The following is a 25,071-nucleotide window of genomic DNA, read 5'->3' on the forward strand; positions in this document are numbered from 1 at the left end:
GTTGTTGGTTTTAAAAGAAGGACACATTTAACACATTGCAAACACCAATCTTATAATGAATAGCCTAGTTGACAAGAAATAAATGTCTATTTACAACATGTCATACATTCAACAATAGTTAATACTATTCAGTCTGAGAAAAAAATCTCAATCCAACTCGATGTACAGATACATACATAGTTATGTTCTTCAATAAAATGCATTTGACAAAAGCTACAAGGACAAGTGACTGTCACATGTTTGGGTCGGAACGGTTATTCGAGATGCAATAGTCTCATTCAGCAAATCAAAAAAGTGCCCTGGGAGGCAACGCAATATCCTAAAGCAACCTTCACTTTTACTTTGGAGGAGCATTCGGCATAAATGAGGACAAACTCTGCATCAACCTTTTGTCGGGGCCACTAACTTCACCTGACCTAAAGAGTGAGCGAGTGCTTTCCCGTCCGCTATTGTCTGCAGAGATTGAATTCAGTACGCTTCATTCTTCTTGCAGATTGACAATGTTTGTTCCATCAACTATATTAATTCACTCTGTGCAGATTAAAGATCGTCTAGCTAACAATGCTTTGGAGGTGAATGGCCTCCGAGCAGACAGGAACACAGAGACCTGAGGGAAAGGAGGTCTTGGTGGTAAAAAGACGAAAAGACATTTTCCCATCACATCAGCTTGAATGACGACAAAGGCTCGGCTACTTTGAAAAGGATTTAAAACTTGTCTATGGAGTTCATTGAATCTGGCTGCAGATTGTGTCCAGTTGTCACAGGTTGTTTATAGCAACTTTTCTTTTTTCTCTCTCTCTATTTAGAGGTGCATTTTTGATTATAGCTAACAACACTATTTTCCTTCATTTTCAGCTTTAAACTATTTCAGGAAAAAATAAATCATCACACATGGTGCAATTTGTTAGGAAATGTAATATGACATTATTGGTAGCAGTCAAGAAGTATTTGGCTTTGGCACCAAAGAATTGAATCCTTACGTGGCCCACAATACGGACAATGGTGCTGGTTGAAAGATGCTCATCTGCTTCCTGGACATTTTAGGTTATAATCTAAACAAGGTATTCTGATTAATACTGAATTTGTGGAATAAGAATTAAACTGATTCATTTGTCAATCTTCATTTATCTCAAGGGGCGGGCATGTTAGAAATATTGCCCTGAACTGAAATTGACGGCACAATTGATTGTGCTTGCATTGCGAACATCACGTCACGTGCAAAACCCGTTAAAACAAGCTAGCAATGTGTATGCTGCAATGATTAGCATAACTATAGTTTGATGATCATGTCATAATAATAACAAGTATCATTGTGACGTTAATCTCGGTTGACAGCAAAGTGCGATTGTCCAACATGGCGGCCGCCTGAGATGGATAAAAGTTGATGAAATAATCTGTTTAATTCTTATCCCACGAACACAATATCAGTCAGAATATCATGTTTGGAATAATTTAACACTACATTTTTGTCTTGTGATAATTTAACAATTTTACTAGCAATTTTCTCATCCATTTTCAAGTGAGACAGACCCTTGCTCACCGGTGACTCTGAAAAGGATACGGGGTAGAAAATGGATGGATGGATAGAGAGATCAATGTTGATGTCAACACCATATTGGTAAATTAATTTACAGTAGATGCACAGTGACAATATTTATAACTGATGTTGGTGTGTCAATATTGTACCATGAATCAGAATCAATTTTATTGGCCAAGAATGTAAAACAAAATGCACGCAAGGAATTAGTTGTCTTCGCGGGTGCAACCCGTGCGAGAAACATGAAAAATAATAATGGCCAACAGAGAGAGACAAAACGTGAAGCCTTCCGGTTCGCAAAGTAGTGCCCCGAGTTTCTTAGACGGGAAAAAAAAAGGAGACACGAGGAAGGAAGCGGGTAAAAAATAAATGAAAGATAATGATGTAACATATTGCTAAATATATTTTGTTTTCGTAGTTAGGACACATTAAGATTGTTTTTAATTGCATGCTGATAGACACAATTTAAAAAAGGATTAACCAAATGGTGAAAAATCTAAATACAGACACAGACACACTTCTACGCAGGCATACAGATGACCCAAAATGTCTCTACTTTCTCTACTCTCTACTGCCTCTACCCAGTTTGGCTGGGTGTCAAACGTGGTCAGTCTCATACTGGGGTCAATTAAAAGAGAACATAATCGTGTTATGATAATGTATTGATCCCCACTGTGGCACATGAACAATGCCATCCGCAGGGCTGCAGGAGAGTCCATTCATTGGGCCACCAAAGCGAGCCTGTGACTGTTGCCTCGTGGTGATTTGGTTTCGTATAAGATGGCCAAGCTTATCTACAGTTCCAGACAACCGCGATTCAGTTGAGCCGTCCCAAATGACCTGATTTTGGTCTCATTCATTTCTTTTTGTCTTTTGTAACAAAGTTGTCAGTGCTATACAGATACAGGGGCATTTCTTCTATCGCTGAATCAGAGCACTTAAAAAAGGCAAAGCAAATCTCACTATTATTTTTGATGAATGAATTTTACATTCTTGCCTATGGTGTCCTCTGTACGAGACTTAAAAGTTGCTGCATGCAGCCTGAGCAGTTTCATGAACAGAAGAGAGGTGGGTGAAAAATACAGCGATGAAAAAAGCTAACCCCCACCTCCAGCCCACTCTACATCCTGAAAATCAGACTCCACACGGCAAGGTGCAGGGGGGGGAAATCGGACAGGGGGTGAGATGGACAGAGGGGGCAGGGGTGGTCAGCTCGAGGTAAAAGGTACAGAGAGAGGGGGGAGTGAAAGCAGGGGGAGTCATGTAAGTGCACTGTGTACTGATAACAGTAAAAAGAATAAGGCCAGGCAGGGACTTCTCTATTATCTTTGTGTGCAGTGCATGCTCATTGGGTACCGTAATAGGATGCTGCATGGTGCCCTGCGGGCCTGGCAACACCATTGTGTTGGTATTACTTTCATGGCCAATTCACTGGAGAAGAAGCCCTTTTTTCCCTTTCTTGTTTTTGTTGCAGCCCAGCCTTTTGTGTGTGGCGTAAAGCAGCGCAAGAATAAAAGCAAGAACTACAGCAAACAGAAGGGTAGTTATGCATCTGCGCAGGAGCTTTGAATTTTAGATTAGAATAATTACGCTAAAGATTTTTAATGGGACCTCTTAAGTATGAAGGACGAGGCTTTTTAATGAGATTACGATGGCAGCAATATAAGTCTTGGTGGAACAATTATTGCCTTGCTTTCGGAATGATTGCTCCCCCTGATGCAATCTGCACCTTTCTGTCTGTTGGACTTTCCAACCAACATTTATGTTGTCTCTTGTAGTAATCGTTGATATGCGAGCGGCCAAGGCCAAGGGCTGCTATTATGAGTGTATTAGTAGCACACTGTACATGGATACTTGTCAAACCAAAGGTGGGCAAGTGAATAATGGCTTGGTGTGTCGGAGGTGAAGGGGGGAACGAGATTAGATGTAATTAACCTGCAATGGAATACAGTATCTCACAAAAAGTGTGCAAAGCCCTCACATTTCTGCATATATTTAATTATATCGTTTCATTGGATAACAATAAAGAAATGGCACCTTGACACAATTAAAAGTCCTCAGTGTACAGCTTATATAACATTTTATTGTTCCCTCAAAATAACTCAAAAAAGAGGTTTAAAAGCTAAAACTCTGGCAACAAAAGTGAGTACATCCTTAAGTGAAAAAGCGCCCAAAGTGTTATTTTACAGCATTGGCTTCACTCTCTTGGGCATGTAGTTGATCAGAGTTTCACTAGTTGCCACTCTCACTCCTCTATCACGACATCATGGAAACGATTAATATTCGATTATGCTCCACCACCTTCGATGTTCAGAAGTGTTTAGCTCCCAATGCTGGCACTACTCATGACATTCCCACCACCATGCTTGACTGCAGGCAATACACATTTGTCTTTATACTCCTCACTTGGTTGCTGCCACACACGCTTGACACCATCTGAACCAAATATATGTATTTTGGTTTCATCAGACCACAGGACATGGTTCCTGTAATCCATGTCCTTAATGGACTTGTCTTCGGTAAACTGTTTGCGGGCTTTCTTGTGCATCGTCTTTAGAACAGACTTAACCTTTAACCTCTGCGGCAATGCTGATTGCACTCATATGTCTGTTTTCCAAAGACAACCTCTAGATGTGATGTTGAGCATGTGCATTCAACTTCTTTGACCGACCATGACGAAGCCTGTTCTAAGTGGAACCTGTCCTGTTAAACCGCTGGATGGTCTTGATCACTATGCTGCAGCTCAGTTTCAGGGTGTTGGCAATGTTCTTATAGCCTAGGCCATCTTTATGTAGAGCAATAGTTAATTTTTTCAGACATTGTGCGAGTTTGTTGGCACGAGATACCATGTTGAATTTTCAGTGCCCAGTTGAGACAGTGTGAGAAAAAGATGAGGGGAAATGGCTGTGCTCAGTTTGGACATTTTAACTTAGCCAGAGGTTTAGCTATTAATGGCTGTATTTTGAGGTAACAATACATTCACGCTGTTTTATAAGATTTAATTCTTTGTGTTTGTTTTTGGTACGATTGTTATAAAAAAGGAGCAGCCACGACTAGTAGTGTTCGGTTTGTGTTTTTTTAAATGTAGTTTCTTAATATTACCAGCTTATATTATAACTCACTAGTTCATTTGAGATAATTTGTTTCAAAATCCAATTTACTTGGATGTTGACTAGCATTCCAGAACTGTGTTCAACTTCAGAGGTTCCCTTAATAAAATACTCTATTGTAGAAAACACCAAGCTAAAGTTCTGGGCCGCCGTCAGCCAATGCGCGGTCTGCCAGCCACAGTAAACGTTGCAGTGCACCCTGCCTCCCATTTGCCGTAAAACGAAAAACAGACAATTTCAAAACCGCCTGGACGCCCGGAAAGAATGTAATAAAGTGAATATCTCTCTGTAAAGCAGCCTAATTCCTCACAAAATCAAGCTAGCAATAGCAATAGCAATTGACCATTTGCACGTGACGTCATAGCCCTCATGGGAACGACCCCTACGGGACGTAACCATTGAATCTCGTACAGCGTAAAGTCCTTTATCTAATCGATTATCTTATAAAATGGTCATATCTTGCTGTGCGGTCGGTTGTACAGACAGACAAAGGAGTAAACCAAATGTTGCTTTTTAGAGCATACCTACTAATAAAGACAAACGACGTCAATTGATAGCAGCAATCAAAAGAAAGGACTGGCAGCTCACAAAGTATTCACAGATTCGCAGCGATTATTTTTTGCGAGGTTAGGAGATAAATGTTGTAATTAGTAGATAAATGTTCATACATTTTACTAAAAAACTTACAATCTAACAAAGATTGTTACAGAGGTGTCGAATTAAAGTTTCAAATCACATTAACGAGCCGGATATTTAGCGTCCACTCCAACTGCAAGAACACACAGCTTAGTTTTAAAATGTACCTTCTTCAAAACTATTAAGTGTATCTGACTGTTTAACAATGGGGGATTTTGTCTTTGTGCTTGGAGCTTTTCGCTCTGGAGCAGGAGTCATATTCATGAAATGACTGCATAGCTTGCCACTACGATAGTCATTTGTTCCATGCCAGTAAACATAGTAACATAACATCATCGCAGCGTTTCAATATAGAACAGACTATGTAAAAATAAGTTGGTTAGCATGATTAACAAGTTTTACCTTTGCATTACGAGGTATTTTGTCCCCCGGTGTGAGCGTAGCATCTCGTCCCAGAGACTCAGCCAGCGACAAGCTTTTGAATCAGCCCCGGTGTAAGGAGACGAGACGGCATTGACTACATAATGATATAGGTCGTGTGCTGTGAATTCCGGCTAAGTTGGCAATTTGATTAACTTGGTAAAAACAGCAGGCAACAGAAGGTAAGGGCTGTTTTCAAACTAGCGATCTCCAACTAAAGTAAATATTGCGCTCTATGAGTCCCAACTAAATGTGCAACTTCGACTGACAGGCGACCTTCGGTTGAAGTAGTAGATTTCGTGGCTACATGGACAATAATAACTTTTAATTTGTAAAATAGTAGTCGCATAGTCACTAAGTCGCTCCGGGGCACGTCCACTTCCATTCATAGGGCAGTCACGTGATCACGTGACGTCGGTGCAAATGGTCAATAGCAATGCCAAACACCATGTAAAGTGAAACAGCCAGTTGATCGAAGCACATCCACAAACCCAATCTTTCCTTTTGCAACATTCTTTGTGAAAAGTACTAACAATTATCTGTCCCTTACTTTGCTGAAGATCCGTTTTTCCTCAAAAGAAAGGCGTGAAAATAGTTTTATATTCTCCTAGAGTGGCGTCATCTTACCGCTTTATTGCACTAAGTGTGTTTTGAATTCACGAATGCTCTGTGCGAACGTACGTTCGCATAGGAATAATACAGCGACGTAAAAAGGCTGCGTAGTGGTATGCCTTTTTGCGTAAAGGACTTTTCTACTGGGAAACTGACTACGCATGCGTGAACACACATCGCTACGCGGACATGGCTGGGAAAAGCACAGTAGCAGTGTGCCTTCAGGAGGATAATTTTTCCAGATTTTTTTCTGCAGGCAAAAAACGAGTCATTTTTAATTGAGGTATGAAAATCACCAAATGTTGTCACTTTTAAACCTATAGGTAGTGTAGGCTTTCTGAAATTAAAGAAATAATTAAAATAAATAGAAAAAGCCAAACGGTTTCAACTTTCATTTCAGCCTGGGGCAGGCAGTGCCTACCTTGCCTATCCTGACCGCACGTCACTGCTCTTAAGTAACAAGGCAAACAATGAAGTTGCTTTCACCAGCTTTTTTCTTTCATGAGCACTGTCTGCCTGTACAATGTTTGCTGTTCCAGGATTGACCGGATTGACTATTATCCCTGCCATTGTTTCTCCGCTGTCTGCAACATGTCAAAAGTATTATTGTCCATGTTTTACCCGAGGCGAGCAGGAAGGATTGAGCGCATTTGACCATCTTGTTTTTGGATTGATGCCATAGTCAATGCTAAAAAGGTCAGTAAACATTCTGAAGAAAAACAAAACAAAACATTTGCCCTACTGCCCAGACATTTAATCCACTCTCAGACTCAAACATATGTTACTGATTTGGAGCTGGAGAGCAAACTCTTTCGGTGTAGGCATATTTAGATTAATAGTTTGAAGTGGAGTACCAGGTTGTGTGTACTGTATGTTGGAGCACATTCATTGTTTTACATTCATTTATCCACAGTAGCTTTTGTCAAAGCCTTATGCAGTATGATAATTAACCCTGTGACATTTCAATACTTTTAAATGCTTTCATGTTAATTGACATGTAGAGATTGCACAGAAAAATACCAGTGTTGCTGCGTCCTTCCTTAACCAAGGAATCCACTCATATTATGTCAACATCATGCAAAAACACACAACAGGTTCAGCAACTATATACATGTAATTAAATTTCATTTGATTTTACTGGTGCACTATAAACTCTCAATTAAGATTTAAGCCTTGCTAACACACTAAATGTAGCATGTAGGCAGATTTTAATCTACATACTCAAATGAGTTACACTGTCAACAGCGTGGGTGGCTTCCCATTCGGTAAAAGTTGCATTTGATAAGAAAACAAAAACAATGTTAAGAAACATTGATAAGCACAGTGTGATTAAAGTATGTATAAAAACACTGGTATTATTCTACACAGCTGCTGGAAAGAGAATAATCAACATTACATAATTAAAAGAAGTGCAGTTGTAATGATTTGCTTGATGTTATATTAATCAACCTTAATTAGCAAAACACATGCTTCTCAAGGGAGAGTGGGTCACTCACCTTGGGGGTAGCGCTCAATGACGGGTAGATCGTCCAACTGCAGAGTGGCATTACCCCCACTCCTCGTAAACTTGACTATATGGTACTTTCCGTCGTTTACAAACTTTGACGTCTCCTCAATGTTGATGTCGTCTGTTCCAACATTAAACACAACAGCAATGTTTCCTCTTTCCTGGAACAAGAAGAACACAAAATGCAACAGGGTTGAGAGATTTCTTTCATTCCTACAAAATGGTCTGAATGTTATGCATTTTGCAATTCATGTACAGTATACTGTAAATGTGAAATTTAATGGATTATTTAACATCAAACAAATATGGCTTGTATTCTGTCCTCGCTAACAGTGAAAATTGAAGAACTACAATGCCGACTAAGGATGGACTTTTGACTACACTTCCTTGATCAAATATAGAGAAAATAAACGATCAAGTAATCAAGCCAAACGTTGTGCTCTATTTTGCCTCAGTGGCTTCAAAACCTTATTAATAAATAATAAATTCCACACAAATAACATAATTGTAAAATGTTAATTATTAGATTGAATAACCCTAGTGTGCACCTCATCTCATCTCATTTATTTATTTATTTTTAAACAAACATGGCAGCTTGCCCTATTTAGAGTGAAACTTCACAATACCTAAAGTAACTGCTAACAATAATTGTAAGTCTAAATGATGTTAGAATTCAGACTGCAGATCTCGACATGAGGAAAGTTCCTTGAACAATTTATGGTCCAAGTTGTCAATATGTACTGCTTAATAAATTTTCTATGAGTGTGCATGCGAGTTCAAGCCCCTCTCGCCTCTTTGGAGATTCAATGAAGTGAGCATCTGGTTGGAAGCTAAACCTATGTAGCGCTGCAGCACTCTGCATGCCATTATCCAGTCAGCACTGCCAACACTGCTCTGCATCTCATTCTCTTGCCATAACTCTCTGAAATTAAGTAATCAACTGCTTTCCAACATCCCCTGTTCCTGGTTATGTTCAAGAGCAGATAGTTCAGACCTTGTCTAAAAAAGTCAGAATGGAGAGTACAATTACAATCATTAGTTCCGTTTTTTGTTGTTGTTGTGCTTTTGTGGTGGTCCAGTTTGCCGTACCTGATGCAGTACTTTTATGATTCACTGTCTCATTAGAGAAAAAAAAAATCACAAAAGCTAATGCAGTTGGCCTCGTGTCATACTTGTGGAGTGTGCGAAGATGATTGTCAGACATTGATGTGGCAGTAAAAGCTTGCCTATGAGTTAATTTGCGTCAGGCTGAGTAATTTGCTCCCCTTAAAACCCTTCAGGAAGAGTCCCAGAGACAGCAGATGTGCAGTGAGCAGCACGATACCTCATGTTCTGATTTGCAAAATTTAGTCTAAGACATCTGTAAGAGATTCCAAGAGACCCTTCTTAGACCTTCGAAATCTGGACACATTAATACTGGACTTCTTAGTAACTGGCAGTCTTCAGGGAGCAACCCAATTAAAATCCTGCTTTAAATAGCTCCCTCCAATTTACTTTTAATGCTTCCCGTGGCCTTGTTACAGTTTACAAATTAAATGTCTATAGCATAAAAAGAAAACAATATAAACCATCTGATATCAAGACAGATTTGAAGATGAAAGAAAAGCACTTGAGGGTGAACAACTAAACAGTTAGCACACGCTAGTGACCTCTGACCTCATAAAACGGCATATTCCAACATCAAGAAGAATATGCTCTATCTGTATAAGGATGAGTTATTTTCACCTACTGACATTGTCCTAAAACCTAGCGCAAGTCTACACAACAAATCGCTTAGTTGTTAAATTTCCAGTGTTCGATCAAATATGCAGTACGCAGTGTTATTTTAACACTGTTAGGATAAAAAGTTACACTGTCAGAGTAAATCCCTTAAGTGTTGAGATAAATGTTGGGTGTAACTTGAATAGCACTACCTTGAGTGTTAAATTTCATTTACGGTGAAGTAAAAACTTTCCAATTTTCCAGCGCGCTGTTGACATTTCAATAGTGATACGACCAGTTGTAGCAGTTGGGACGGTGTGACTCAGTCGTAGAGTGGTCGTCTTGCAACACTGAATGTGTGGGTTAGATTCCAGGCCAGTGTGACTATTTTGAAGTATCCTTGAGCAAGATACTGAACCCCCAGTTGCTCCTGATGCTGCATCATCAGTAGTCAAAATGTAAAGCTCTTTGAGGCCCTTGTAAGGTGGAAAGGCGCTATATAAATTAAGTACCATACATTTTTAACACTGACACTAGTGCAATACACTCATAAGTATTCAACTCATTCTTGCGCAGCCATTTTCACTGAAGAAACTCCCTTCACTCCCGCCTGTTTTACTGGATTTTGACAGATTTTGCAAGGTCCACATAATATTATTGTGTTCTATTGCTATAAAAACATGGAACTTACCAAAAGAAAGATAAGAGTCTCTTCTTTCATCAGGAAAAAAAGTATATTTGTATTTGTTAATCTAACACTGCTGATTTTGCTGTGTAGCACAAAGCGCAGTCTAACTATGCACATGGGTAGAGTTTACTTTCTTTTGGCATTTTAGTAGACTTTACATATGTAGAATTGGCCGTAATGGTTCGTTTGCGCCATTATGCGCCTTTGTCGAATGGAGCAAAGCCTTTTCCCGGCCAAATGTAGCAGCATGCCTCATTTGCATTAAAATCAGGGCGGTCAAAGCGCATGAGGGTTTGACATTGCGGAAACAAAAAATACTCACTGGGGTCCGTGCATGACATTGGCAGGTAAACTGTAAGATTTCCCTTCGTGGATGATGTGGTTGGCCACTCATGTGACGTGGGCAATTAGAGACCGCCTTGCACCCACATCCGTGTGTCCTTGTGTGACCCCACGAAAATGGAGAGGCGTTCATTTTTACGCTTAGCGTAGTCTACTTCAGCAAATTATTAAGTGCGTCGGTGGCGCGGCAGGACCATGTGCCGGAATGACCACTGAGGTGTAATGTGGCTAGACTACACTTGCCCGGCACAAAACCAAAGTTTGTTTTTACACTGCCATCATTAGTAATTACCGCTTTTCCTCCTTTTAGAGAGGCCTACACATGACATGTAGAGCATGTCAAGAATATTCCCTGTTTATATCATAATGTAAAAAATAAATAAAATAAATCTTAAAATTGGTTAAGCATGTAGTTCCATCAATCCTGGCGCTTTAATAACTCATGGGCTTATGTCAGAATGATTGATAGCTGCTTATATGAACCACGGCCATACAGCAAATTCAGGGCTGCTCACTTGTGCTGTCTCATGGGAGCATACTGTATGGCGCACAGATACCACACCCAGAAAATTCATCCTTGCCTGACAATTTGCGTGGCGTCTTGATTAATTGCTTATCAAGCTGCAATAGAGTTTAATTAAGTGATGAAGTTGATCCACCATTCTCCTCTAATCGCGTCTGTGTTTTTTTAATGCTTCTTATCCTCGCAGCTGGAGGGTGGAGTAGCTGCCGTAATATTGGGGGTGTCTGTCGCTCGTTAAATGTCCCCATCTGCAGTCATTATACAACCATAGGCATGGTTGTTTTAGTAGCAATAAAGCTGCAAAATAGACACTGCAGACCAAACACTTGAGCAGCAACATTTCTTTCTTCCACCGATGTCAACGAAAGCATGTCAGAACTGCTGCATCCTACTCTTTATTCAAGATACTGCACATACAAGTTATAGTTGTAAAACGTCAAACAAAGCAAGATGTAAACCATGAACTGTTTACTGGACAAATTTCATTGGCAACTCTGCAGAGACAGAAATGTAATATGCCATGGCGTAGGTCCTCTCCAACTGCGGCAAAATATGAATACATCAGTGCTCATTTATAAGTCGTTTATGATGACCATGACTGTGCTTTAGACATATTTTATAGCTCGTCAGCCCAACGCTACAGGACTGCAACCCATCATTCTAGACTGCACGAGCCTCTGAGGCTCTGTTGGCAGGTGGAGGAGCACCTCTGCCATCCCTTAAGTACATCTTTGTGTGCATCTAATGTATGTGCACATGAGCAGGCTGACTTGAGGGAATATTATGATCTCACCACAGAGGCTAAATGTCTACGAGTAGCAAGGACATGCAGGCCATTCTCTCCACCTTATCTTTTAATTACCCCTGACAGTCTTCTGCTTCTGCCTTTTAAGCTTTGTTAATGAAATTACAGAGCTAATGGAAGAATTAGGCACAAGAAAATGACTCCCCTTTTTTGCCGCATGTATTTCTGCTCCACGGACTGTACATTATGCAGTTATTCATCCATCCCTCAGCAATTATGGCTCAGTGTAAAAGTACGTATGCATTCACTGAGACTTAATCCATAGAAAGCAGCAAATTAATATTGAATCTCAATAAGAAAACCCAGTGAAATTTTAGAAAACAGACAGTACTGGCTCATAATTGAAGCAGAAGAGTCATGTGATTTATCAACCATAGTATGTCAGGAAAAAGTCAATGATATGGGCTAAGGCAAACTTATTCATATTATTTTTGTGCTTTTAAGGCCTGCATATTGAATGATTTGGTGTATTTGTTTTGGCAATGGCAATGGCTGATGAACATTGATTCAGGAGGAAGAAGTTAGATATGTCGCATATAGTTTAGACTGGGAGTCAATATGTGTACAGTTGAATTGTTTCGTCCAAAAGCCAGATAACATAATCAGTGCAGAATAACAACAACAACAACAATAATATTAGTAATAATAATAATAATAATAATTTTCAGATTTTGTTAGTCATTCTAGCAACGCTATATTTGGGCATGCTGTCTCATCACTCTTCAACAATCTGTTGCGCATATGATAAGACATCATGTTGGCACACAGGATCAAGTCTCAATATGGCGTCACCACACGCCACTGCTTCAACAAACCAGCTCTTCACGTGCATTTGGGAGAGCAAAGAGCACTGACAAAAAGACAAGTGGAGGTCATGAGCAGCAATGAACATGAACATTTTTTTTTTTTTTACAGTACTGTGCAAAAGTTGTCGTCAGCCATTTGCTGTCTTAGAAAGGTCATAATTACTTTACATAACTACTGTAGAATGTTAGTCAGGAGAGCACATACCTTTGCCAGGGTTAAACGGTTAAAACCGTTACACAATTTCAACAAAAATATATTTTGCAAAACGGATGCTAATGTAAACGGAATAAACCTTAGCTTAACTTTGTTGGTTTTTTTACTGTAGCGTTTAAGGGATCCTTGTGGAGTGAAGTTTAGGTTTTGAAAATGAAAACCATTGCGATCTCACTGCGATGGTAATCTCCAGTGTGCTGAGGTAAGGGTGCATTTGCTGTGAGCTCAGCTCATTTAAAAATCAAACCCACCGGCTAAAGTGCCTAATTATCTGTGAAGTTGGCTTGAAATTGTTTCCATTGCTAGCAGACTTCTGCAGGAGAGCGTCATCAAATATCTTAGAGTTAATAAATCATCTCTCCAGCTGGATAAGTTCCTTAAATGAGGACTCAAAGGGAATAACAGAAGATTCATGTACTATTAATTAGAGTCTGCATGTATAGAGCATGCAGCGTCACTTAAGAGATATAGCAATGACATATACAGATACGTCGCAGTAAAAAAAGAAAAGGTAATTCTAAATAGAATCGATAACAGAAGTTGGGAAAAAATAAAAGCCAGGAACTGCTCATCTCTTCCTAAAATGACATTTGCTATCTATAAGCCTTTTCTTTTGCTCCATCTTCAGCTCTGCGGTGACACATTCCATCAAGAGAGGTCAACATATATCTGAAATTTCATTCTGTCTCACTCAAAGAAATCAATTCAGGTTTTAGGTGATTCTGCTGCCTGTCCACTTGTGACAGCTGGCGAACAGTCGGGGTGAGTCGACCTTCAGCTCTGTCCTCTCCACCGGGACCTCCTCCCCCTGGGCATGTCAGCATGCCTCACTTTAGCTATATATTACAGTATGCACCCCTATCTACCAAAGTAAGATCAAATAGAAAATAAATAATAGGGATAGAGTTCAAATAGTTAAATGAGTTAACAATGAGGATGTAATTGTGTATTTTTATTTTTCCTACTTTAAAAGACAAAGATCAAATATTTATCATTAACAATAATCAAAGTCAATGTTGAATGTATGACAACCAAAGAGAAAAAAGAAAAAATATAGAATATGATCTAGTCTCAGAATCAAATTCACTGACTTGGAATTCCAGGTCCGTGTTTTGCATGCAATTCCCTGTGATAATCAGGTCTCTGCTCATAAATATGTAATTCTATCTTGTTCTACTGAACTCTGTTCTGCTAGATTTGGTCACTGTTTGAACTCCTCAAGTAATTATGTTACAAGTTTACTTAACTCGTCAAAGGTGTCAGACCATTGATGTTTCTAACGTCAACTTTCAATGCGCTTTAGCAACTGAGAAGGTATTACATCTTCGACCTCTTTGAAATGATTACATTTTGAATATATCTATATGGTCGGTGACCAGTTCAGTATGACCAGTTCATTCCTCCCACCCAAAGTCAGCTGGAATAGGGTCCAAGACACCCGTCACCTTAGTGACAAAGTGGTACAGAGAATGTCTTTCAATGTCCTGAATCTTTGCAGGTTATAATGAAATCTCAAGACTATCAGGGTCTCCTAGGGATAAATATGCTGCCCAGTGTCAGAAAGTTTGGTAACAATTACATAAGCATTTATTAAATTATATTATAGTGACCAGTTATAGACTTTTTAACAGCTAACATTCCTGGCACTTAATTTTCCACTCTATGGCATTTCTCCCAAGTTATTATTATTATTATTATTACTTCAATACTTCAATAATACAATAACATGACCTTAGATCCATGAAGATATTGGATCTTGAAATTTCGGTTTTCGCTACATCCCTAATATATATGTACTTTTTTAAGCACAAAATAATTCCACAAGAGTAGATGTATGCTGAATTGGAATAAAAGTTGACATTGGGGATCTCAAAACATGTTTTTTTTTTATTAAGAAACCGAAACTTCCAACAAACACAAGTAACATTTAAATAGTCTAATAAACTTCCTGTAATGAGATTTGCATGAAGAGCATCAATATCTCGGTGTCACAATTTAACATGGGGAACGTTGTTGTTACAATAGTAATTGATACTAGTTATAACTTCTAAACATAACGTTCTCAGTTTCCCACAAGAAGTGATCTTTAAATCATTCAATATCTGATTCTGATGTATAATATGTTTTTTGTCGGGCTGAAACGAGGTACTGAGAACAGAAAAACAGATGCATCTCTCAAATTCAGCTCACATATTTGCTCTAATCTTTCTTCTTTAATGGAAAACCAATAATCAATATCACTTTCTTTAACCCACTTATTCTTATTAAAGATATATATCTTGTGCAAAAACAAAAGAAATACATTGTTTGTATTGGAAAACTGTGTTCATCTTCAGTGTTCAGCAATGAAAATAAATAATAAAACGCTGCTGAAGGAAGTTACGTTTGAAGTTTGCTTGCATGCCATTGCTGCAGCATGTATCCATCCACAGTGCATAGTACGTATCTTGCCATGGAGCCCACCATAGGGGAGGTTGGAGTTTTTATTTTTCTGAGCACTTTATTTAAGAATCCAGTCAGATTGTTTGGATGCCATCACCACAGTGAACACAGCAATAATATCTGCATAGTATTTATGGTTTGCCATGTTTTGCAATAGTCTTAATCAGTGTCACATACTCTCTGCTATTACTAATATCCCAACATTTCACATCATTCGGGTAATTGGAATTTCTAGTTCTCTTTGATGCACCTTTAAGGCTTAGATTTATTCAAATGTGCCACTTTTTTCAGTTAACATGGAGCTCACATTCATACTTAAAATTCCATTTGCCTGATGGCAGGACTACTTAAAATATCTAGAGCAATAAATTAATAGTACTTCACCTTAGAGAAGAGAAGCTTGTCTTCACTTTGTCTAGACATTGAAGAAGAGTGGCTGATTTTTCTGTACATTAGTATGTCATTTCTTACGTCGCTGTTGCTGCTCTAATGTCCCATTTTCATTTTGAACAAGGCCTGTCACAAGGAGGGATTTGGTGGGTGTGAAGTATTTGACAGATACAAAATGAGGCATGTATCAGTCACTGTAAAAGCAATTGAGGTGAGGATCAAGCCTCGTCTGCAAGGAAGCTAAGATGCATTGAGTCAATCAAGATAGACTACTTGTTTAGAAGTGATGTGAAATGTCAGACCAAAAAAAAGTTTAACGGCTGTAATGTATATGCCAAGTCTGGAGTGGTGCTGTAGCGCAGCCACAGAGAGTTAACGGAAAGCGTAGAAGTAGAATCAGTGAAGAAGACGGACACTTCCCAAATTTTTTTTTTTATTGCAATCTACAGAACAAACACGGCTTTGCATGTATCAAAACAACATGAAAAAGACGAACACAGGAGAAGTGACAATGGCGGGGGATTCAAGTACAACACCACTTGTTGAAGGTGGGAAGAAGCAAAATATTTTGTTGCAAAAGCATAAGCAAGCTAAGGTGGCTGCGCAAAACGACTACGGCACGGCTATCCGTCATTGTTGTTGACAGACTGACGGTTCGCGCACAGTCACGAGAGAATTGGCGCATATGTCATCAATCTACGACAATGCGTCGTCATCGAGCTGCGACCATTACATCATCACTGGAGGAGTATCCTGCATATGGAGTCCATTCTGGAGCCCGGTTTAAAAAATGATCGGTTTCAAGCTCCGAAACTGCATTGTCATGTGGACAAATGGCTTAAACGGTAAGAAACTTGTGAGGATACATTGCAACTGGCTTTCGTGTGGCCGGGGCCTAAAACAGGCAACATAAGGGCTCTTGAGGACCAGACTTGTACACCCCTGCTATAGATCCATCAGCACGTCTATGGAATTTTAATAAAGGTAATTCTTCAAATATTTTGAGCATAATGTGAATGTGAAATATGCGGAAAAATATGATGGAAATATTTACCTTTACTTTTTAGGCAGTCTACACATGCCTGTCTGCTTGCAGCCATATCTCTCTCAGCTAGACATTTGTATAGAGACCCTAAACAGATAAGGGATGATTGTCTCTGTCCACTGCTCCCATTTTAGAAGAGTTCTGACCCATAATTCAGTGCTGATGGTTGCATACACACTGTGCTGTAGATAAATGCCACCAGGAGAAACAGCTTCACTCAATGAAAGGAGTTACACTATGGAACTGCTGCAGCAATGAACTATCATGTAAAACAATAGGTAATTTTAAATACATCTTTAAAACTGAAATATTAAACAGATACAGAGCAAACAAAGAATAGAAAAATAAATAAAATTAACAACGTCATGATTGTTTCGTATTCAACTATGTCAATTTCTTTATTTGTGCTTAAATTTTGTGTTTTATGTTGTTATTTGCCTGATCTAAATTATTTGTTATAACCTGAACAGGGTTTCAGGGTGAATTACAATTTTGACTAGGAATAAGGGGTGGGGCTAGATAAGTCATTTTACTTCTTCCTAAACCATTTTCGAACAGAATCTTGTTTTCTTTTTTTTATTGAATACTGGTTGAACAATGTTGTCATAGCAAAATAAATGAATAAATAAATACATATATATATATATATATATATATATATATATATATATATATATATATATATATATATATATATATATATATATATATATATATATATATATATATATATATATATATATATGTATGTATGTACGTGTGTACTTCTTTTCTTTTCGAATAAAAAGAAGCATTGAATGCCACCATTGAACAACCAACACAGTCGACAACATTCTGTCTCCTGAACCTACATACCGTATTTTTCGCACTATAAACTGCATCGGATTATAAGGTGCCCCTTCAATGAATGGCCTAACTAAAACATTTTTCCATATATAAGGTGCACCGCATTATAAGGCGCATAGAACAGAAGCTATTGTAGTGGCTGGAGTTGCGTTAAGTATCCACTAGATAGAGCTTACTTAACCAATATTAATCAACATATAGTAGAAGGCGCATCAGATTATAAGGCGCACTGAGAATATTAAAGGCTTTTAGGTGTGCCGTCTTTGGAAAAAAATATCAATCCAACATTGTAATTAATATAACAACTAAAAAACAAACATGCCTAGGCCAAGGTGTGCATAACTTCCTTGGCGGAATTGAAGCCCAAATTTTTGCTTCACAAGCTGAGTGAACAGCCCTCAACACTATGCCAGCTTCCCTTGACACACCATACAAGCATGCGTCACCCGCCTCTGCACAGCCAGGGTGACAGTGCAGTGTCAAAGAAAATCCTTATTAGGGCCACGGAGAGCACGGTGACACGTCTCTGCCAGAGCTGCCATTTAAACAAAGTAGACCCAAATCTTTTTTCCTCTCCACATATTTAAAATTACCAAATAACTTTTCACTTTTAAGCACCACAATTTTTTCCTAATTCATGTTTCTGGTAATTTAGTTGGCTGGCACAAGGTAACACATGGCCCAGGATAACTGGAGTCGAGTGAGAACCTGCCAGTGTGCACATCAACACTGAAAGGTGATGGCGTGCAGGCTCCAAGTGACAGACCGACCAGGCACAGCCTTGACTCGGCTTTCCTCTCTTATTCAGAAGCTGACAGCATGAAAAAAATGAACAATGTGAAAAGAACAAGTCTCAAACAGCAGGATAGATTGCTAGGTGATGTCTATTTTTGTGTTATATTGAAACAGATTTTTCAAGGTCTTATAACTACAGGTTGCTTTAAACACGTGACTGAAGAGTTGCTAAAGAATGCCTGCGCTCTAGTTTTCGACATAATGCTGCTCAGGCCTCACAGTTGATTATTTGATATTCATGCATTGTTAATCATTACTGACTGGACTTTATTACCATGCACCTTGTAGCAATTGAATGGTTAACTAGACGAGCTATTGACACATTTTAATTGGTGCATAATGAGGACGGCAATTACACGTGCACTAATGAGAGGAAATTGATTATTAAGGGAGGTCCGAGGGCTTAATCAGAAAGGAATTGATGGAAGAGGAGGGCACTATCCTCAGAGTGCTGTATTTTTTTAACACTATCCCACTCTAATGAAACAATGTTCACCAACACCACAGCATCAAGATGGGATACAGTATCTAGATCGGGTAATATTTTACTTTTAAAATCAAGTAATCAGTAAAGTAACTGAGTAACTCTTAAATCATGTGGCCAGTAGTGTAACTAATTACTTTTAAAACCATGTAATAAGTAGGTTACTTTTAAAATCATGTAGTAAGTAAGTTACTTTAAAAACCAAGTCATCAGCAAAGTAACTAAGTTACTTTTTCAAGGTAACTGTAGTGACACTGTTGGGTTTCACAAAATAAAAATCCAACACCTAAAACTCGTCAGTGCATCAAGAATGACAATTGCTCACAAAGAAACAAAGCCCCCTAAACCCCAATACTTTTGATATTTGGCTAACTTGGCAAACCAAAAAAAAACATGGCTCACCACTTGCAGTCCTCGGTGTCCTTTATTTTAGAATAATTTGTGATAAATTAGAAGCCGGCATCCACTTATATTTTCAGTTATTATAAAGCACTAAGCCGATCATTTCCAAACATGTTAAGAAGGGATCTTCTTCTGTAGTAAAAATTGAACCGTGGGGTGGGGGGGTAGGCACGCTAATGTGATGCAAACTAGTGTCAGGCCAAGTGAGTTGGAACTGATGGTGCACATCATTAATAGTCTGAAATAGACTGAACATTTTTACTAGGTCGCAATGTTAATTGACAATGATACTTGGGCTGGTGCCTCGCAGCCTGAGGCTCTTAGTCTTTCCACCCAGTTTTTGCGCACTCTCACTTTGCTTTGATTTTAACGTCCTTATTTATTACTCTCATCACTTTGCTTGCTCCTGATTTTTGCTTCCCTTTCCACACTTTTCAATGTCATTTTCCATTTTATTTGTCTTTACCTCGTCAGCCTTTTCTTTTTTTTTTTTTCTTTTTTTTTTTTTTATTTTTTTTTTTTAAATATATATATATATATATATACACATATATACATACATATATACATATATACATACATACATACATACTTTTTTTTTTTTTTTTTTTGTGTGTGTGGGTGAGTATGTGTGTGTGCGTGCGTGCGTGCGTGTGTTTGTTAGCTCACCAGAAAACCTATTAGAAAAAAAAATCTTATACCGTTCACCTAAATCGAACACCAGGAGACCCGAGGGGACCGAAGAAAACCAAGGAAGGTGAAATCCAGCACCGACCAGACACCCCCCACCAGAACTCCTCCCCAGCCCAAGAAACATCCAGACCCCAACAAATCCAAAAAACATAAAGTCAGGGAGGCCTCAAGAGACCAACGGAGAGACCGAGAAAAGGAAGGAAGGACAGACGAAGCCGCGTGAGATCCGAGACACCAGCCTCCACCGATTCAATAACCTGAGGAGGAAACAGATTGTGTCTGAGTTTCGGTAGATGCTGGTGTGGTGGATCTGGCATGCATGAAAATCTCCACCAAAGAGGGGAGCCGTCGACCCCCGCCGGAACAGAGCAAGCGCAACACCTCAGGGCCCCCCAGGCCGCGGCAGCGCCAAAGGACGACCCCCGGGCCCCACCAGGGCCACCGGCCGGAGAGCAAACCCAGGAGCAGGAGCGCCCCCCGCCCCAACACGGCCCGCGCCCCCGGCCCAACGCAGCAGGACGGGGCACTGCAGGCCCACCAGGCACCCCACCGGCCCCCAACCCCCGCCCCCCCACCACCCCCGCCCCCCATCCACCCCCCGCCACCCACCCCAACCCAGCCCCAGCCGCCCCCATGCCCCCAATCCCCCAGACACCCCCCACCCCCAGCACCCCCCCACCCCGCAACCCCCACCACCGCCCCCCCCCCAACAAAGCCGCCCCCCCCCGACCAACCGGCAGCCCCCCAACCCCCGACCCCCAGCCCCCGGGGACCACCCGCACCCAGGCACCGGCGCCGAAGAGGGGCCGGACAGCGGAGCGGAGAGGGCAGCCGCGCCCACCCCACCCCCCGCCGTGTGGAAGGACGGAACACCGGGGGCAGAAGGGGGAGATGGGGGCACCGGAGGGCGGCCGACACCCCCGAACCCCAGGCCCAGCGGGGGAAGGCCCCGGTCGTCACTCCAGCGTTCTTTGTGAAAATTAACCCCTGTTACTGAGTCCGCCAGCTCGCGGACTGGCGAACTCTACCCCTAAACCGTGAATGTGACCCCACCCAGTGTATATACAAGTGTGTGTGTGTGGTGCATTAAAATTAGGAGCAGGTGAACCGGAGCCGATGGAAATGATATTCCCACGCTCCGATCCACCCGCCACCCAAGCATGTTGCTGAGTGTATGTGGTGCATTAAAAAAAATAGATAGGGCGGGGGGGGGGGGGGGGGGCGGGTGGCGACACGGACAGGGGACCGCAGCACTGCTCTATACTGCGGCCCCCAACCGATGGCACCCCCACAAGCCCCCAAGCCCCCCCCCCCCACCCACAAGTTGTGTGGTGTATTAAAATTGGGGGGGAGTTGTAGGGTGAAGACGGTGTTTCCACCCTACCCCACCCCCCAAAGTGTGTTATGTGCCCTATATGTCTATAAAAGTGTATTGTGCAAACCTAGTGTAGTGAGTTAAGAGGCGTCAGCCTTTTCTTATCGGGGACTTAAGAAACAGAAGGGCGTGTGGCACACTCACTTCATATGTTGAAACAGCCACCTACACAAACGTTTGAACTTTGGTTGTCTCCTTTGAGACAGAAGTCTCTGTTATGATGCCAAAGATGTAATGGAATGCACTAAAACACAGAAAGAGAATTGGATATGAATGGTACGAATGAATTGCAACCCTTGGTTGTTTTTTTTTCATCATACAGTTCCGTTATTGATTTTACTCAACAGATGACTGGTTGTGACCTGGAGCAAAGGTGCAGGGAATGTAGTGTGCTTGATGTAATATGGCATTGATATGATGGGTCCAGCTTTTCTGCTGACTCCAATTATTACCTCTCTCTTAAAGGGGAAGTCAACTTTTTAAACATTTCTTGAGAATAATATGTTATATGTGACGTCACTCATCTAAACATGACATTCTAAAAAATATAACATTTGTGAAATATGAGTTATGCAGCAAAATCCAGCTGTTTTTATCCATTTCAGGGGGCGGCCATTTTGCCAATTGCTGACGACTGAAGATGACATCACAGTTGCTCAGGGCTCAGGCAAGGACCAATCACAGCCCACTTGCTAAGCTTCAGAAAATAGGTGGGCTGTGATTGGTTGTTAACCATGACCAAAGCAACTGTGATGTAATTTTCACTCGACAGCAAGTGGCAAAAGGGCCACCGTTTTATATTGATAAAAACGGCTGAATTTAGCTGCTTAACTCATATTCCAATAACACAATATTAACCAGAATACCATATTTAGAATAGTGGGACTGCATAGAACATATTATTGTCAATAAAAACATTTTGGGGTTGATTTCCCCTTTAAGAGCTCTCTGTATAGATTAAATCAACAAAATGTCAAAATTCTTCATGTCAACTCACACCTGTGATCCCAATGAGGACAGATTTGAAAGAAAACAGACTGAGTATCATGAAAAAAAAAAATAATAAAATAAAATATTTTACATATGAACTATGAAAATCTATTGATTATAGGCATCTCGGCTCCATTTAGCGTCACTCCTCAGCAGTCTCATACAAGTTATCCTCCGATAATATACTCATTCAAAATCTAGCTGCCATCTCTTGGGCACCTAAAGATAAAATACAGCCCACTGGGACAGTACAGTTTTGATAATAGAGAGTCAGACAATGACTTTGCTGTCATTAATCTCTCACCCCAGCACCTGAGTGATTGATGGCGGAAAAGAAGAGAAACAGACACTTGATTTGTGTGAATGAGAGAGTATTTTTGGACGAAGGTGCTGCAAGCCGGGCGAGAACGATGACAAACTTGAAAATAGACAAAAGGGTGGAAAATACAAAGCTGGTGGACTCCATGTGGAGGTAAAGAAAGAAAAAGTCAAATGTATTAAAGCTATCAGCAAGAGCTATTTAGGAGTGGAACTTGGGACCAAAAGAATGAGGTCAGACTCAGCCCACATCAAATATTATACTGTGTCCTATGTCTGGTTGCTCACAAAAGCAGATAGCTACGAGTCATCCAAATGGCTGCCAATTTCAAGCTATTACTCTATTGCTCAACCTCAACTCTTGTGCTTTCCGGGCTCAGTGATAATCTGCCGGGCATCCCAGTGTCATGAAGCTTTCACCTGTCAGTAAAAATGAGCATTAAATCATAACCACACATATGACTAAGTAAGCTTTTAGCATAGTGAGTTTGTTCAAGAAGCCGCTGACCAGAAGGAGGATGGACGGGCTGAAGTTAAAGGCCTGGGGTTGTGGTGCTGCTGTCAGCTTTTAAATGTTGCTGGAGACAGGCGAGAGTAAGGAGGCATTCATCATCAGCAAGGTAAGCGGGTTTGCTCAGAGCAACTCAGGCGAAAAATGAACAGCTGCCATGCCTGCGCTTATAAAGACCGCGCTATTCTTTCTGCCTTTCACCAAACTCGCTTTCCAGCAACAGGAAACTAGTCAGACATAATGTCATTCCAATACTACACCATAAAAGTCAAGCTACAAATAAAAAATGAAAATGCAGGAACACCTAGACATTTCCTAGCTTGATATCAAGAACTGTACATTTCATTTATTCGCTTATCTTGAGGGCCTTGGCGTTACACGGGCTGTATGAACAGCACTCAATACCATATGCAATATTGATTTTCTGAGAAGCCATGATGTGGTTTTCTTTCTATTAGATTGTAAGAGAATTGAGGCTGTCCCAGGGCTGTGACTGTCTCCTTCTAAACTGCTGGTTTAACATTGTCCAAAATCATTCCTGAGGAAAATCACGTCACCCAAATTCTTAATTTCGAACACTATGTTTCAGTTCAATTCAAAGAGATAGTAGGCCCATTTTGCTGTGCGATGCAATGATGGGAAGGGCTGTCGAAATCAAAAGCCCTCCCATGGGTACGCTCACCAGGCTGTTCGGTACTTCTCGCCAAGGAGATTCACTATGCACATTCTCTTTTATGGCCTTTTCTTATTCATCATAACAGAACTTCAATTTTATTAACCTCTCCAGCCAAGCATACATCATTGCTTCTGCCGCCTGTCTCTTTCCTTCTATTTCTATTTACGCAGCGCACCGCTCCACCCGCTTTCCCACGATACCCATGAATGCGCATACACAGTGCAAACTATTAGCTGATCAAAAGTATTCAGCAGTTAGATGGAAGGAATTGATGCATTTCTTGCACTCCAGGCTCGTCTTTATCTTTTTTTCGAAAGGTGTTGCTCCCTTGCTGTGTCTCGGTTTTGGGGTCATATCCATCTAGTTTCCTTTTCAGCGCAAAACATCAACAGGACCAGAATATTAAGTTGAAACCACAACAAATGTCAGTTCTCTAGCTTTACATTTGAATAAAATGGCATAAAACGTTGAAAACGTTAAAAGCTAAGCAAAACGTATATAATGAAATGAGTGGTTGAATGAAGTTTTTACTTCAGTAGTTTTGCCTTTACTACTACTTTGTGAATTTTTTAGTAGTCCCAGCCAGCCCTCCAATACCAGTAGCACAGCAAGACCAGTAAAAATGCACCATTAACATGAGCATACTAATCACAGATGCACTTAGCTAAAGTAGACTACTTTTCCGATCTAATCAGGATTGGGGGGGGGGGGGGGGGGCTATGCTGTACACATCTCTTTGACAAATAAATCTTTATCCATATTATATCTATGTAAGAAAATAGAAAACATAATGCTATGAAAATTAAATGAATGAAAAAGTGATATCCAATAAAAAAAAAGCCATAAAAGTGTATTGTGTAAGATACAGATCCTTTAAAAAAAATGTGAATATCATGGAAAAGTTCATTTATTTTCATAATTCCATTCTAAAAGTAAAACTTTTGAAATATTGTGGCTTACCCAGCCAATTGATACCCTATCAATGGTTCTTCTGGCCAGTTGTCAAGGCTGCAATCTTCCCCATATTGAAGCGACATAATTGAACCAAACTGAATCAATTTAATGACATTTGGGGAAGCCAGTGTAAATGCTTTGAGTTTCGTAGATGACACACAAACAAATAATTCCCTACAAAATTTGGGTTGATTTCGTAACAGTATTCACATTTTTTGAAATCCTTTTTGTGGTTTTTATGAACTGGAG

The 25,071-nt window shown here is 40.2% G+C and overlaps 1 protein-coding gene across 18 annotated transcripts in view; it reads right to left on the minus strand.

Moving 5' to 3' along the window:
• The window catches only part of LOC147163971 (neurexin-1a-like), a 231,865-nt gene that overhangs the window by 29,941 nt on the left and 176,853 nt on the right, over nt 1-25,071 (minus strand). For all 18 annotated transcript variants that reach the window (XM_086092253.1, XM_086092254.1, XM_086092249.1 and 15 more), the window contains one exon: nt 7,812-7,983. In XM_086092253.1, coding sequence (XP_085948379.1) covers nt 7,812-7,983 — 172 coding nt within the window. The remainder of the gene's footprint in view (nt 1-7,811; nt 7,984-25,071) is intronic.

The sequence above is a fragment of the Leptonotus elevatus genome, chromosome 13 (assembly GCF_054856555.1).
Source record: "Leptonotus elevatus isolate MCC_2025b chromosome 13, RoL_Lele_1.0, whole genome shotgun sequence".
Taxonomy (NCBI): domain Eukaryota; kingdom Metazoa; phylum Chordata; class Actinopteri; order Syngnathiformes; family Syngnathidae; genus Leptonotus; species Leptonotus elevatus.